The sequence below is a fragment of the Natator depressus genome, chromosome 20 (genome assembly GCF_965152275.1).
Source record: "Natator depressus isolate rNatDep1 chromosome 20, rNatDep2.hap1, whole genome shotgun sequence".
Classification (NCBI taxonomy): Eukaryota; Metazoa; Chordata; order Testudines; family Cheloniidae; genus Natator; species Natator depressus.
Genome location: NC_134253.1, coordinates 25,913,084 through 25,926,004, shown reverse-complemented (window position 1 = coordinate 25,926,004; position 12,921 = coordinate 25,913,084). Strand labels below are relative to the sequence as shown.

General features: G+C 54.2%; 1 protein-coding gene across 9 annotated transcripts in view; it reads left to right on the top strand.

The window, feature by feature from the left end:
- The window catches only part of DNM2 (dynamin 2), a 61,593-nt gene extending 49,045 nt beyond the window's left edge, over positions 1-12,548 (top strand). For 4 of the 9 annotated variants that reach the window (XM_074935316.1, XM_074935314.1, XM_074935311.1 and 1 more), the window contains 6 exons: positions 2,491-2,600; positions 3,567-3,678; positions 5,080-5,244; positions 5,665-5,891; positions 6,256-6,510; positions 7,578-10,222. In XM_074935316.1, the coding sequence (XP_074791417.1) occupies positions 2,491-2,600; positions 3,567-3,678; positions 5,080-5,244; positions 5,665-5,891; positions 6,256-6,510; positions 7,578-7,647 (939 nt within the window). In that variant the 3' untranslated portion in view covers positions 7,648-10,222. Of the gene's footprint in view, positions 1-2,490; positions 2,601-3,566; positions 3,679-5,079; positions 5,245-5,664; positions 5,892-6,255; positions 6,511-7,577; positions 10,224-12,490 lie in introns of those variants that run through there. The other 5 variants (XM_074935317.1, XM_074935312.1, XM_074935315.1 and 2 more) reach the window with 3 other exon arrangements.
- The last annotated feature ends 373 nt before the right edge of the window (positions 12,549-12,921 follow it).

The following is a 12,921-nucleotide window of genomic DNA, read 5'->3' as shown; positions in this document are numbered from 1 at the left end:
GTCTTGGTGAAAGCTGGTGCCTTTTTGGGCTAAGTCCTCTTGGCTAGGGAGATTGGGCCAGAGCTCCGAACAGAAGGGTCTGTTGTATCCTAGCCTGTGCTCCTCTCAGCTGCAGGGGCTGGAAGAAGAGGAGGGGAGGCAGTGTCCCTTCTAAGCACCACTCGGTGTCTGGAACCGAGACGCCGCACTCACATTTTCCAGCACTTCCACCCCCACAGTCTGAAAACCGGATATTTTCCCTCCCCATGTCACCCGTCTCGCAGCCAGGCTCCAGTGGCTTGGCGTTGGCGCAGGGCTGGGTGGAGAGGGATGGACCAGGGGGCAGAAGAGAGATCATGAGCAGGAGGCTCTGTTTTCTGTGAACATGCTGCTCAGAAAAGGAGATGTTAACAGAACTTTATTTCCCCATCTCACTGTACAGTTTAACATCCGCTCCAGGAGGCAGCCTCCTTACCCAAGGAAGACCCAGACATTCTTTGTGCTTGTCCTTTCTTCCAAGGAAGCTGCAAAGATTAACCTCTCTCTGCAGAGAGGCTGTAAATCTAGATAAATTTAAAAAAACTTAAATCTACCTCCTAAAAGAGAAGGAAACATGTAGAACTGATAAATTTCATTCTAGCCTATTCCCCTACCCCCATCCCTGGCAGCCCGTTTCCTGTGAGGAGGCCTCTCTGGGGGCGCTTGTCTGGCCCCTCTGCTGTGGGTAATGAGAACCAGCAGGCTGCAGATGAATGAGGCTCTGTATTCAGCAGGCACAAATTGCCTACCCCCCATGCCACTAGAAATGAGCTGCTGCTTGCAGAGAATTTCCAGAAACACCCAGCTGCTGCCGGAAAAGCACTTTAAAAATAGCACCCCATAGACCTGGTCTAGGCAAATGCGAGGGAAAGCGTATTAAATATGGAATAATAAAGCAACATGGGTTTAAACATCAATCCGACTAACCCATCTGTGACTGGAGTAGCCATGCAGCCATAAGAACTCATGCACCTGGTTAATTCTAGCCGATAAGAACAGTAACGATAAACACTTGCTCCAAGGCTTACGGTAAACGAGGGCAAGCGAAGTCTCGAACAGCTGCATACGTTGCCTGCCTTACCTGGGTCTGCTGAGCTGCTCCCGGCTGCCGCTTTACCAAACCCAATCTAACCAATGTGCAGACTACTGTACACCTTTATAGCCTCCTGAACAGGTAGTCTGAACACTGGGCAGGCTGGGCTGGAATCTGTTTCAAACCGCCCATGGCATCCATGTTTTTTGTGGGTTGGGTTTTTTTTGTTTTTTTTTTTTTTCCCCCTTTTTCCCCCTCCCGGGTTTTTATAAGAGAAGCTGTTCGGTGAAAAGGATCCGCTTTGTCTCATCTGACGTGGCAAAGTCTGCAACCGAATCCAGTCTGGAAAAAAGTTGTGGGTTTTTCAGGAAATCGTACGGAGGGGTGGGGGGTGGCTGTGGGGGGAGGGTTTAGGTTCATGGCCTCTCTACAAAGGAGAACGTCACTTTTGGGGCTGTGTGCTCGCAGCATCTGGAGACACAGGGCAGTTGGAGTTATAAACAATTCCAGATGTGGCGTTTCGGCAGCAAGACGGCTTGTGTGACTCAGTTGGGTGGCCCCTCACTTCACTGGCCTGCAGCCTGTTAAATAAGCAGTGTCCTTTGTGCCAGATTCCTAAAACCGCTTCTCCCCCCTCTCCGGGAAGGGGAGGGGGAAAGACACGTGGACTGTGTCCATAAGCCCCTCGGAGGCTGTTTACAATGCAAAATGGGTTTACAGCTGTGCTGCAGCTGGCATAAAGTCCCAGTACTACCCATGGGGCCTGTAGGGGACGGGATCCCCCTCCCAACAAATGTAGCCTCTGTTCTAGCACCTCTTTAGAGAAAGGTAACATTTATGTTGAAATGAACTAAGCCCAGTGCCCTTAGGACCATGTGGAGAAGTATCTGCATGACATTTTTAGTCTGTGGTTAATAATTTAGACTCCGATGCTAGGGCTGGGGATTGTCAGCCTGGATCTAGAGCGCACTGCATTGCAGAGCTGAATGTCCCTGTGCTTCGGTGGATGTGAAGCATCAAAGTTTCCAAACTATTTGAGGTTAGGTGGGAACTTTCCCTGGAGGCAGGTTCTCCCATTACCGTCTCCTGGACAGTGGTGGTTCTGAAAGCAGCTGGTACTGGCCTCTGTCAGAGTCCAGATACTTGACGAGATGGGGCCCCTGGACTGAGCCAGTCTGGCAGTTCCTGTGAACACACTTAGTAGCTCAGCTGAAATGAGTCTGTACCTCCAACAAGGCTTGCTGTGAGGTAGAGGAAAAACCTGGTCCACTCAGTCGAGGGAATCAACCCCACTCTCTTCACTATGTACCACGGGATGGATTCCTCCCCCCCTCCCCCCCACTGCAGTGCTTGTGGGGGTGTCGGAGAGTAATTTGAGCGGGGAGGAAACGCTGCATAGGTCCCAGCTCACACTCATTCCTGCCCTTTCCCCCTTCCAGGAAAAGGAGAAGAAATACATGTTGCCCCTGGATAATCTGAAAATCCGGGATGTGGAGAAGGGCTTCATGTCTAACAAACACGTCTTTGCCATCTTCAACACAGAGCAAAGGTAGGGGGTGTGGAGACAGACGCCTCTGGACAGACCCTGAGGGGTCTTTGACAGTATTTCCCAGACTCCTGACAGCTGAACCCGTCAGGGAAACCAAAGCAGTTATGCTGCCTACCCTTTAGACCCACCACAAGGGGAGGCCATGTCCCAAACAGCTGGTTACCCGGTGTAGATTGTACGTAGAGATGGCTGAGGAGATTCATGTCTGACGGCCCCATTCTTATGTGCTCTCGGTGCTCCAAAGATCAACACAGTTAAGTCATCTCTGGTGAATGGGACAACTCGTATCACTCCAGCAATCTCCGGCTCTCTCGAACTCACATCATTATCGCTGCATTGGTTGTGCTTCGGAGGCTTCCTTTGTAACCATGATGATGAGAAACTCTTTCCCTCCCCCTCCAACTAAAGCAGCCACTTTGGAGAGCCCACACCTCTCCCAGTTAGTTTTTTGGGCTGGCGCCCCACACTCTGGAAAAGGCTGCCCTAGCCCTTCTGTGCTTGGCAGCGCTCGGAACACTTGCTGTACTAGTTAATTAGACTCTGATTCTGTTTGGGGTGGTAGGCGCTCATCTTGAGGCGGGTGGCATGCCGGGCTTAGCCAGGGGAGCGCTCCCGGTGGGCAGCAGGTGGGGCTTAGCCCGGGAGGGGGACTTGGGTGTTTACTGTCAGAGGTGGGAGCGGCTGTGATCTAATGAGGATTATCCTAGGAGGAAGGAAAAGCTGCCAATATTTACACAGGCTTTCTGAAGGGATTTCAGACTTCCCCGTCTGGGGCCTTGCATTAGCACCATGCCTTGTCTAGACCAGCCCTGTAGGAAAGAGATCCTGCATGTGCCAGCAGGGATGGTGGATTCTGTCAGTGGCCTTGGGCTGCCTGGTCTAGGCCAACAGTCGAGATGGCCAGCTAGGCCATGATTGTGGAATTCCTTTCCTCTGATTATATCCCTGCTGTTTCTTTGTGCCTAGGAATGTGTATAAAGATCTCCGTCAGATTGAGCTGGCCTGTGACTCCCAGGAAGATGTGGACAGCTGGAAAGCCTCCTTCCTCCGGGCTGGTGTTTATCCAGAGAAAGATCAAGTAAACATTCTCTTTGCCTTGATGATGTCCTGGAACTGGCTGGGGTCTGTTGGGGGTGCCAGCTGTGAGGGCCAGTGTGGGGGCTGCCAGCAGCAGCAAGTACAGGAGTGTCAAAAATGGACTCATGGCATAGGTTCCCAACTCTGGCTTGTCCAGTCCTGGGCGTATGACGGTAATACCTAGAGGCCCTAGTGGAGATTAGGCCAGTGCACAGAGGCATAGGAAGAGTGGTTAACCTTGGAGCAGGCTCCCAGGGGAGGTGGTGAACTCTCCCCCTCGTGTTGTCTGCAGATCCAGCCTGGACGATGCTTTAGCGAAACACAAGTGACTGGAGTAACAGGGGAAGTTCTCTGGCCTGTGCTATCCCGGAGGCTGGGCTAGGTGATCGAATGGTCCCTTCTGGCCTTAAACGCTGTGAAAGCTCCAGGCTCCAAAGAGCTTCCAGTCTGAACAGGCCAGAGAAGGGGTGGGGACAGAGAGGTCAAGTGTCTTGGCCAGGTTCACCCAGTAGGTCAGTGGCAGAACTGGGTTTAGAACCTAGGTCTCCTGAGTCCCAGTCCATGAGCCTACACAGCCTCTCCCATACCATCATGTCTCCTCGCCAATGGCAGACGTACCTCCTTTCCCTCTCGTTGGCAGTTCGTTGCTGTGATTGCAGCCTCTGCTCTGGAGAGAGGAGGATGAAGGCCAAGATTATCAAAAGTGATGTGTGGGTTTTTGGGGTGCCTCGTTTAAGACCCCCTTAACGGGGCCTGACTTTTGCAAAGTGGTGAACTCCCTCTCTCTGAAAATCAAGTCTGTTCTAGTGTCAAGCTGGGCTCCTGAACTTTCCAGTCACCCCCCCAAACTGAGCTCTCCGGGTGGGGGTGGGTATGTAGAGCACCTAGCCCACTGGGGCCCTCAGGATGCTACTGCAGTACAGATACTAGATGAAAACAACAAAGAGTCCGGGGGCACCGCAAAGACTAACCGATTTATTTGGACATAAGCTTTCGTGGGTAAAAAACCCACTTCCTCAGATGCAGGGAGTGAAAATTACAGATGTATATTTATAGTTTACAGATACAGGCATCAATATACACTAAGTATATTGATGCCTGTATCTGTAATTTTCACTCCCTGCATCTGAGGAAGTGGGTCTTTTACCCACGAAAGCTTATGCCCAAATAAATCTGTTAGTCTTTGAGGTGCCCCCGGACTCCTCGTTTTTGTGGATACAGACGAACAGAGCTACCCCCTGATACTAAATACTAGATGATGAACTGGGAAGGTCCGTGAAATTGGCACAGGTGCTATCGATGCATGTGATGCGCTCACAAGTTCTTAAGGGGGACACTGTCCACAGCTCCAAGCTGGGTGTCTGCAGAATCCCCGAGTGACTGACCCGCTTTCCCCGGGCAGGTGGAGAATGAGGACGGGGCCCAAGAGAACACCTTCTCCATGGACCCGCAGCTGGAGCGCCAGGTGGAGACCATCCGCAACCTCGTCGACTCCTACGTGGGAATCATCAACAAGTCCATCCGAGACCTCATGCCAAAGACCATAATGCACCTCATGATAAACAATGTGAGTGGGTTGGGCCGGCTGGGGCTGCTGATCCGCATCGCTGGGCACAGAGAGGCGCTGTCCTTGCCATGGCCTGTTTGTTAGAGGTGGGGAGCCTCTGGGCTTGTCACTGTGGACACGACTCCTTTCAGCACCAGGGGTCAGATCAGTTGCACCAGATACTCCTGTGCTGAGATACGTAATTATGTATTTTAATGACCGTTTGGTCCTTAACTCCCTGTCTTACCGAAATCAAGGGGTAAAGCATGTAAGGCCAGACTCTGATTCCTGGCTTTGTCCCAGACTGCTACAGCAACCCAGTGACAATGGCCTAGAATAACACCAGGAGACCTGACTCCCGGCTTCCCTGCTCTAACCACTCGACTGTACTTGAGCTTAACTGCCACCTGCATGATGATTCCCTTGCTCCCATCTCTGCAGACCAAGGATTTCATCCACTCGGAGCTGCTGGCCTACCTGTACTCATCCGCAGACCAGAACAGCCTGATGGAGGAGTCGGCCGACCAGGCGCAGAGGAGGGACGACATGCTGCGGATGTACCATGCTCTGAAGGAGGCCTTGCACATCATCGGGGACATCAGCACCAGTACGGTCTCCACGCCGGTCCCGCCGCCCGTGGATGATGCATGGCTGCAGAGTGGGAGCAGGTACAGCTAACTGGGGAGCAGGTGGCATGGGAGACTCTTGCCACGCTGCGTCTAAGTGAGGATGATGGCACTGGAAGGGGGAGGGGCAAGGGGCTATTTGAGGTGGGAATGGGGTTGAGGATGGATGGCCTAATGGGTAAAGCCCTGGCAAGCTGGAGACCTGGGCTCTGTTCCTGGCTTTTCCACAGACTCCCCCGAGATAACCTTGGGCCAGTGACTTTGGCTGCCCTGTGCCTCGGCGCGGGAGAACCCTCCTGCCCAGGGGTGCTAGAAACGATCAGGTGGGGAGGAGGGACAGATAAGGACCTAACTACATCGCTAGGTATGGAGACACTCATTCTGCTGAACTTCCTTTCCCCTGCAGCCCGACGCCCCAGCGCAGACCTACCTCCACCGTGCTGCCGCCGGGCAGGCCCCCAGCTGTGAGGGGCCCAACTCCGGGGCCCCCTTTGATCCCTGCCCCTACAGGGAGTCTCTCTTCCTTCGTGGCTCCCCCCATCCCCTCGCGTCCTGGACCTCAGAACGTATTTGCTGCTAATAACGATCCCTTCTCAGCCCCTCCTCAGATTCCATCGCGGCCGGCACGCATTCCACCTGGCATTCCCCCGGGCGTGCCCAGGTAAGAGATCCCTGGACCCGCTAGGTCGCTCCTCTTCCTCCTGGCATGTCTCCAGCGATTGGCTCAGTGCTGGGGCTCCAGTTTGCCTTGGGTGGCGTGAGATGTGCCAGTGCGGAGGGTGGTAGCAGGGCTCTCCTGTTACCAGAGCTGGAGCCATACTGGGGTCACGTGGCTTGTGGGAGGTGCTGAGCTTGTATCAATCCCCAGAGCTGGGATCCCAGCCTTGTAGCTCAGGCCAGGTCTGAGCTATTTCTGCTTTGATTGCTGGTAATAAGGGACTAAATTCTGCCCTCGGGGGGGGGGTGTCGCCTCCTAGAGTGGATGTGCTGCATGTGTCTGAGGTTGGATTCCCACGGGACAGACAGTGTTTCAGCGTAATACAGGAATTACCCTTGCATCCGCCTCGTCTCCAGGCAAACCCCAAGGGACAGGGTTAGAAATGGCTCCCCTCCCAGCAGGGTCTGTGCCCTGAGGCCACTGCAGGTGACTTGCTCCCCCTTCAGCCAGAGCCTGAGTGGGCCAACCCCCTGAGTGGCCCTCATGTGCCCTTTCCGGAGACAGCTCCCAAGGGCTGGGTGTCAAGTCTACCTCTGACCCAGCAGGGGTGAGAGCTGCCCTGACGCCGTTTCATGCTGATCGGAAGTGGTTGCTTGTGCCCTTGTCTGACCCCTTGCCACCCCCGTCCCTTTACAGCCTCTGGACCAGTGCCCTGGGGTAGCACCGGGTGGCAAATGCCAGGGTCCCATCTGGATAGTGGAGCCAGCTCGGCAGCCCAAAGGCCATCGACGCATCATGCAGAGGGCTCTGACATCAGCCGAGCCTGTGCCCTGGCAGGATGGCGCTGGGAGAGGGCGGTGGCCTGCAGCACTGCACCCAGCCCTCCTCAGTAACCCGCTCCAGGCACAGGAGCCCCCTGGCTCCAGGGCAGGCGGGGGAACCTGTCAGGGTGTGGCCGTCGCAAGCCCTCTGTCCGCACAGCGCCCAGGATGCTAGCCACCCCGTGGCAGTGACTCCTGCTCTGCCCCTTCCCGACTGCTCTCACCTCTCTGTTCCCATTCTCTCTGCAGCAGAAGACCCCCTGCGGCGCCGAACCGGCCGACCATTATCCGACCGGCTGAGCCCTCCTTGCTAGACTAGCCCCCCAGGGGGCTGCTAGTGACTCCTGTGTGCCTGTTGCGGCTGCCCCACACCTGATGTCTGGGGCAGGGAGGAAGAGGGGAAATCCCCCCCATGTCTAATCTCTTGTTTAAAAAAAACCTTACGACTGTGATCAGCTCTGCAGAGTGGTTCTAGCCAAGGCCAATTCCTGTTAGCCTGGTGGACTCCTTCTCTGGGACGGGCGCAGCAGGCTCCTTCCTTGTAAATACCAATGGCATCTGTTAAAGACAGTCGCTGGTTCCTTGTCCTGATGGCCCTCCCCTGTACCCAGAGCTCTCTGCTCTTTCCAAGCTAGGAAGTGGGTAACTGGCATTATACTCTGGGGGGTTGGTTCAGGAGAACCACCACCCCTCTGAACAAATGCCCCAGCGTGGCCCCCACCCCCCGCTGTATAATAAGCAGAGGATTCTATTTTTGGGGTTGAATTTTGCACTTTGTTGAGTAACACACACAATGAACCCCAGCTGGGTTCTTGCGTTGGGATCGTCTGAATGTAGGAGGTAGAGACGGGAGTTCTGAAAGGGAGTTGAAACAGACTGTTCTGTTTCTCACTGTGCAGAATCTCCTTAAACTCCTGCTATTCAGGCTGATCAGATTTCTGTCTCTCTGGCTCCTCTTCCATCCCCCCCCTCAGCCAGCCAGAATTGTTTTGTATTGTTAATATATTCTGTATAAAACACTTAATGATTTCCCCTCCCGAGGCCCTTCCCTAAACTTGATTGCTAATCTGATCATAGGCTATATTTCAGTTCTATAGCATGGAGGAAGATTTATATATGAGAAATAATGGGACTGCAGATAGCGATTTGCTAATTAAATCTAATTCACTGCAAACAGGAGCAGACTTTTCAGGTTAGCCCTTTGTCAGGAGGTGCTTGGTTGATTGTGAACCTCAGGTATTCCTCATGCAATATCTGCCCCTGTGCCCAGCCCCCGAGTGGGGGCATATGGTCAACTAGTAAGTGACAAACTTTGATTGTGTTCTGTGAAAGAAACACTTAGCCGAAGGGCCCTGGGCTGAACACAACACTGTGATGAGCAAAGTACCAAGCCAGGTTCAGCCCCAAATGGGCAATGGAACGAGCATAAGGGAGACCTGCAGAGCGCCAAAATAGCAGGTCCTCTGTAAGCAGCAACTTCTGTCACCAGCTGGCTGCTTTGCTCCTGTTCTCAGCTTGGTAAGGGTCCTAGGCCAGCTGGAGCAGCGGAGGGTCTAGTAACCAAAAGCCAGGGCTTGGACAGCTGCGAGTAGGTTTGAGGGCTAGTGCAGGCTGTGTCCTTTCAGTCGTAATAGGCAATGTGGACAAAGGCCTGTCTGAAGCCTTTCTAGGAGCAAAGGAAACGTGAAAACTTTCCCAGGAGCTCCACGTCCCGTGTCCATGAAAGACCAGCTGTGTGTTCCCTCCTGCTGGTGGGCGGCGCTGGTTGTAACAGGCCCTGGTGTCTAAAACCTCAGGTGGGGAACGTGTGGTGCCTGCCGGATGAGGGAAGGGAGGCTGTGCTGCCCACAGTGCTATGGACGTGTATCTAGCCTAGGAGCGAGAGGCTCTGCTGCCCTGTGGGCATGTGACTCCTCACTGGGGAGGAAGCTGAGGGGTGTATTTAGCAACTGGAACCTTGCTGGGGAAGGCTTTGGCGTCTTATCTATTCTGTGCCTCTCCACGCACCTCCCCTTCCTTTGAGTGGTGCCTTCTCAGCTGCCTTGGCAAAGCACTCCGCCCCAGGGCTGGAAGCAGAGGCTGAGTGTGTGTATATATAAATATATATTTTTAAAGATTATGAATTGTAAAATCTCGAGGTGTTTGGGGTTTTTTTAATCCAGTTCAAGCTCAACCCTCTGCTCTCCGAGAACCTGTAGGGCTGATACTTCGCCCAGCAACCTCCTCTAGCCAGAGAACTATGGAAAAGATCCACGAACCAGCCTGCCTTAAATAACCTTTGTTTCAAAGAGCTTGTCTTCATCGTGGCCTCTCTCCTTCCTGCGTGGTGGGAGGGGACCCTAACCCCTTTCTTGCATTGGCAATTGAACCTTAGGGCAGGCGCTGGTAACCAAAAGCGTTAATGCTTGTATGGAGACCGGGCATGGTGGCAGAGTGCAAGCTGACAGCTGGCCTGGGCAGCCATGTTGCTGGCTTCACAAAGCAAACTTGCAAACCAAAAACAAGTTGCTGGCCATTAAAACTTGGCTCCAGCATGGGGCAGCCTGGCCTGCTGCTTGTAACAAGCTCTGATCGACTGCAGAGCGATTTCCTTGCACTAGCAGCAGCTGCTTTGCTCTAGGCTGGCTTGTGCAATGCAGTCGGTGCCTGCACGGGGGTTCCTGAGGTCCCTTTGCTTGTCTGTTTTTTACAAAATCCAATTGCCTCTGTTCCGCCTCCTGCTGGCTCTCCCTGACGTTCTCACATGTGAAGTGGGCTCTGGAACCTCTCTCTCATCTCGTGTTGATTACAAACCCCAGTCCACTTCTCTCCTGTTCCTTCAGTTTGCTGGCTGTGTAAGTGCCTCCCTTCTGTATCCTATTAATAAACTAAACAATAAAGGGAAAAAAATTAGCTGGTGGCAAGTCTCTGGCACTTTGTGGTGTGTTTTCTGCCTCCTCCTCCCTTCTTTTCTCCTTCTGTCTGTTCCTGAAGGGGGGAGCCTGGGGGAGAAGGGGCTGTGCCGCGTCTCGTTAAAGCACTCACAGGGATGCCAAGGAGCTCAGAGAACCTACGGCTGACAGTCCTGATGCTCCTCTTGTGACCATGGCCATGCCCAACCCGGCTCAAGGGTCAGCTGTTCTGAAAAGCTCCCTGGCACAGTTCAGACCCAGTTCCCGTTGCGATGTCATGGGAAAGAAGCATTTATTGGTCGCAGGGGAGGAGCCCTGCTCACGGAGGAGGACCCTATTGTGCTGTACAAACAGACCAAGCATCCACATTTCTTCTGACTTGACACAGCTGCCCATCACCTGGTATCTGAGCCCCTTTTCCCTTAAGCAGCTTTGAAAAATCTCAGCAGCCAGCACTTTTGTAGTGGTTTCAGCCATATTTTTACCAAGGGTTTGGCTGCATGGCGACATTTCTTCTTAAATCAACCAGCCTCTTTCTGCTTTTGTCAGGGATCTCTTCAAAACCTCCAGCTCTCAAACACCCTGCACTATCCCTCTTCTCTCCCTGATGTGGCAGCCACCCCAGTTGAGTTCCAGTCTTGCTCTTTTCTGTACGTACTTCATGGCACAGCTAAGCTCCCTAGGAGCTGCTGGTGAGCTCTGGTGCAGCCTGACAGCTGCAACTGTGGGGTGAATCCCTTCGACAGCAAACCCTGCTCCACGAGGGAGAGGATGCTGGGCCACAGAGATGGCAGCAGTGTTGGATTCGCTGGTGGGGCATGGCCTATAACAGCCTCGTGTTCATGAAGCAGAACCCTTGGGGAGCGAAGAGCGGGGTGATCAGGTTTCATGGGTGAGCTACTGCTCCCCCCCTTTCCTATTCACTTTGCCTGCACTGCCAGCCTTAGGGCTGAGCTGGAGCAGTGTTGGTTTAAGCAAGGGTGAGCTAATCCTCCCACCTGGACATCTTAGATACTTGAGAATGGGCCGTTGCTCGTCAGGCTTTTCTGTCCTTTCCTTCCTCCCCACGTTCCTTGGCAGTGGGGAATCGCAGCAGCCCTTGAGTCTTAGGGCAAACCAGCCTGGGTTTGTCTGTAAGAACTCGTAGCTAGAATGGGAGCTGCGCAAGGAGGGAGCAGGCCGGTCCCTAGCCAGTGGTGCAGGCCCTTGGATTAAAGCTGTTTGCTCAGAGCAGGCTCTGCTGCAGCTCAGCAAGGCGAAGCCCACGCGGGAGAAGAGCAAGTGTGCGCGGCAGTGGGCGCGTGCGGAGCCCTTTCACGCGGCCCTGCCTGGCAGGGAATTTCTGCCTCATGGAGTGTGGGTTGTATCTGCCAGGGGTGCACAGGCCACCTGCCCCCTGCCCGCCTGCAACAGCAAAAGAAACCCCTCTCGGCTCTAGCTGGGCGCCGCCTAGCAGTGGTTGCGTGGGAAGCGGGTCATTGCTCTTCCCCGGGTGGGAAGCTGGGGTAGCTGTTGAAGTCCTGCACTTGTTCATTTACAGCTGTGGCTTAGAGCAGACCCCAGGCAGTTCACTCGTCTCCTGCAAACCAGCCCAGGGCCTCACTGCAGTTGGTTTGCGATTGCCCCAGCTGCTGTTCTCTAGCCTCCCAGCAGGCCTAGGTCAGGAAATCCCCACTGGACGAGTGTGGGTCAGGCTAGAGCCTGTCTGAGGAGTCACTGAAGGCTTTGGTCTCGGACGCGGGCACCCAACCCAAAGGAAAAGGGAATCTAGCGAAGGTGGCTGCATTTCTAGTAGGCTGATGGGGAATGTAGAGATTTAAATCAACCACCTCAACCCTGCTGGGGGCAAAATTAACCATCTGGCCCTGACTTCGCTAAGAGATGCTTTGCCGTAGCCCAGCTGCAGATCTCAGCGTGCCTTAGGAAGGCAGCTGCTACCCTTTCCCAGAGGCAGGCCCTGAGTCACAGTGATTCACTCGCAGTCATGACATCCTCTGTGCTCAAGCCCCAGGAAGGAAGTAGGGTGAAGCTGTAACGGGGCAGCTGATCTCTGCTGGCAGCTGCTTCGAGAGTTCTGGGTGGAAAAAGCGTCAGCCTCCACTCTAGGCCCCTCCTAGCACCCAGCCTTCCCGGCCTGATCTCCCTGGGCTTTCCACCCCTTCCCCAAGGGGGCTCCCCCAGGCGGCCGGCAGGAGCCGGCCCCCACCAACGCTCACAGCTGAGAAACCTTTCAATGGCGTTTTGTTTTGTTTTTCTCTCTCTCGTGACCAGGCGACCGGCTCCCTCTGCTCCCTCCCGGCCTTTCTTCAGATGAGCCACCTCTTCCGAGACCCATCGCTGCCCCCCCAATCATTTTAACCCATTTGAACCTGCTCCTGGGGATTTTGCTTTGTTTCTATCTAGACAACAGCCCGCTCCAGCCAGAGGAGAGAACCTAGCGCCATCTCTATCCCCCGAAAGCACCAAGAGGGGCTGCAGCCTGGCTGTTGTGCTGGGAACAAAGCATGGTGAATGCTACAGTCTGTGCAAGAGATGTAACGCCCCTGTCAGCCCCCCCCAGCAGAATACTCCCTCCCCCCGGAAATCAGACTCAGGGAGCGGATCCTTCTCTGGTAAAACCATGATCTCATGGCGTTGGACTGGGCTTGCTCAGGATGAACCCCGGCTGCCATTTTCTTCTTCCCTCAGTCATGGCGAACGCT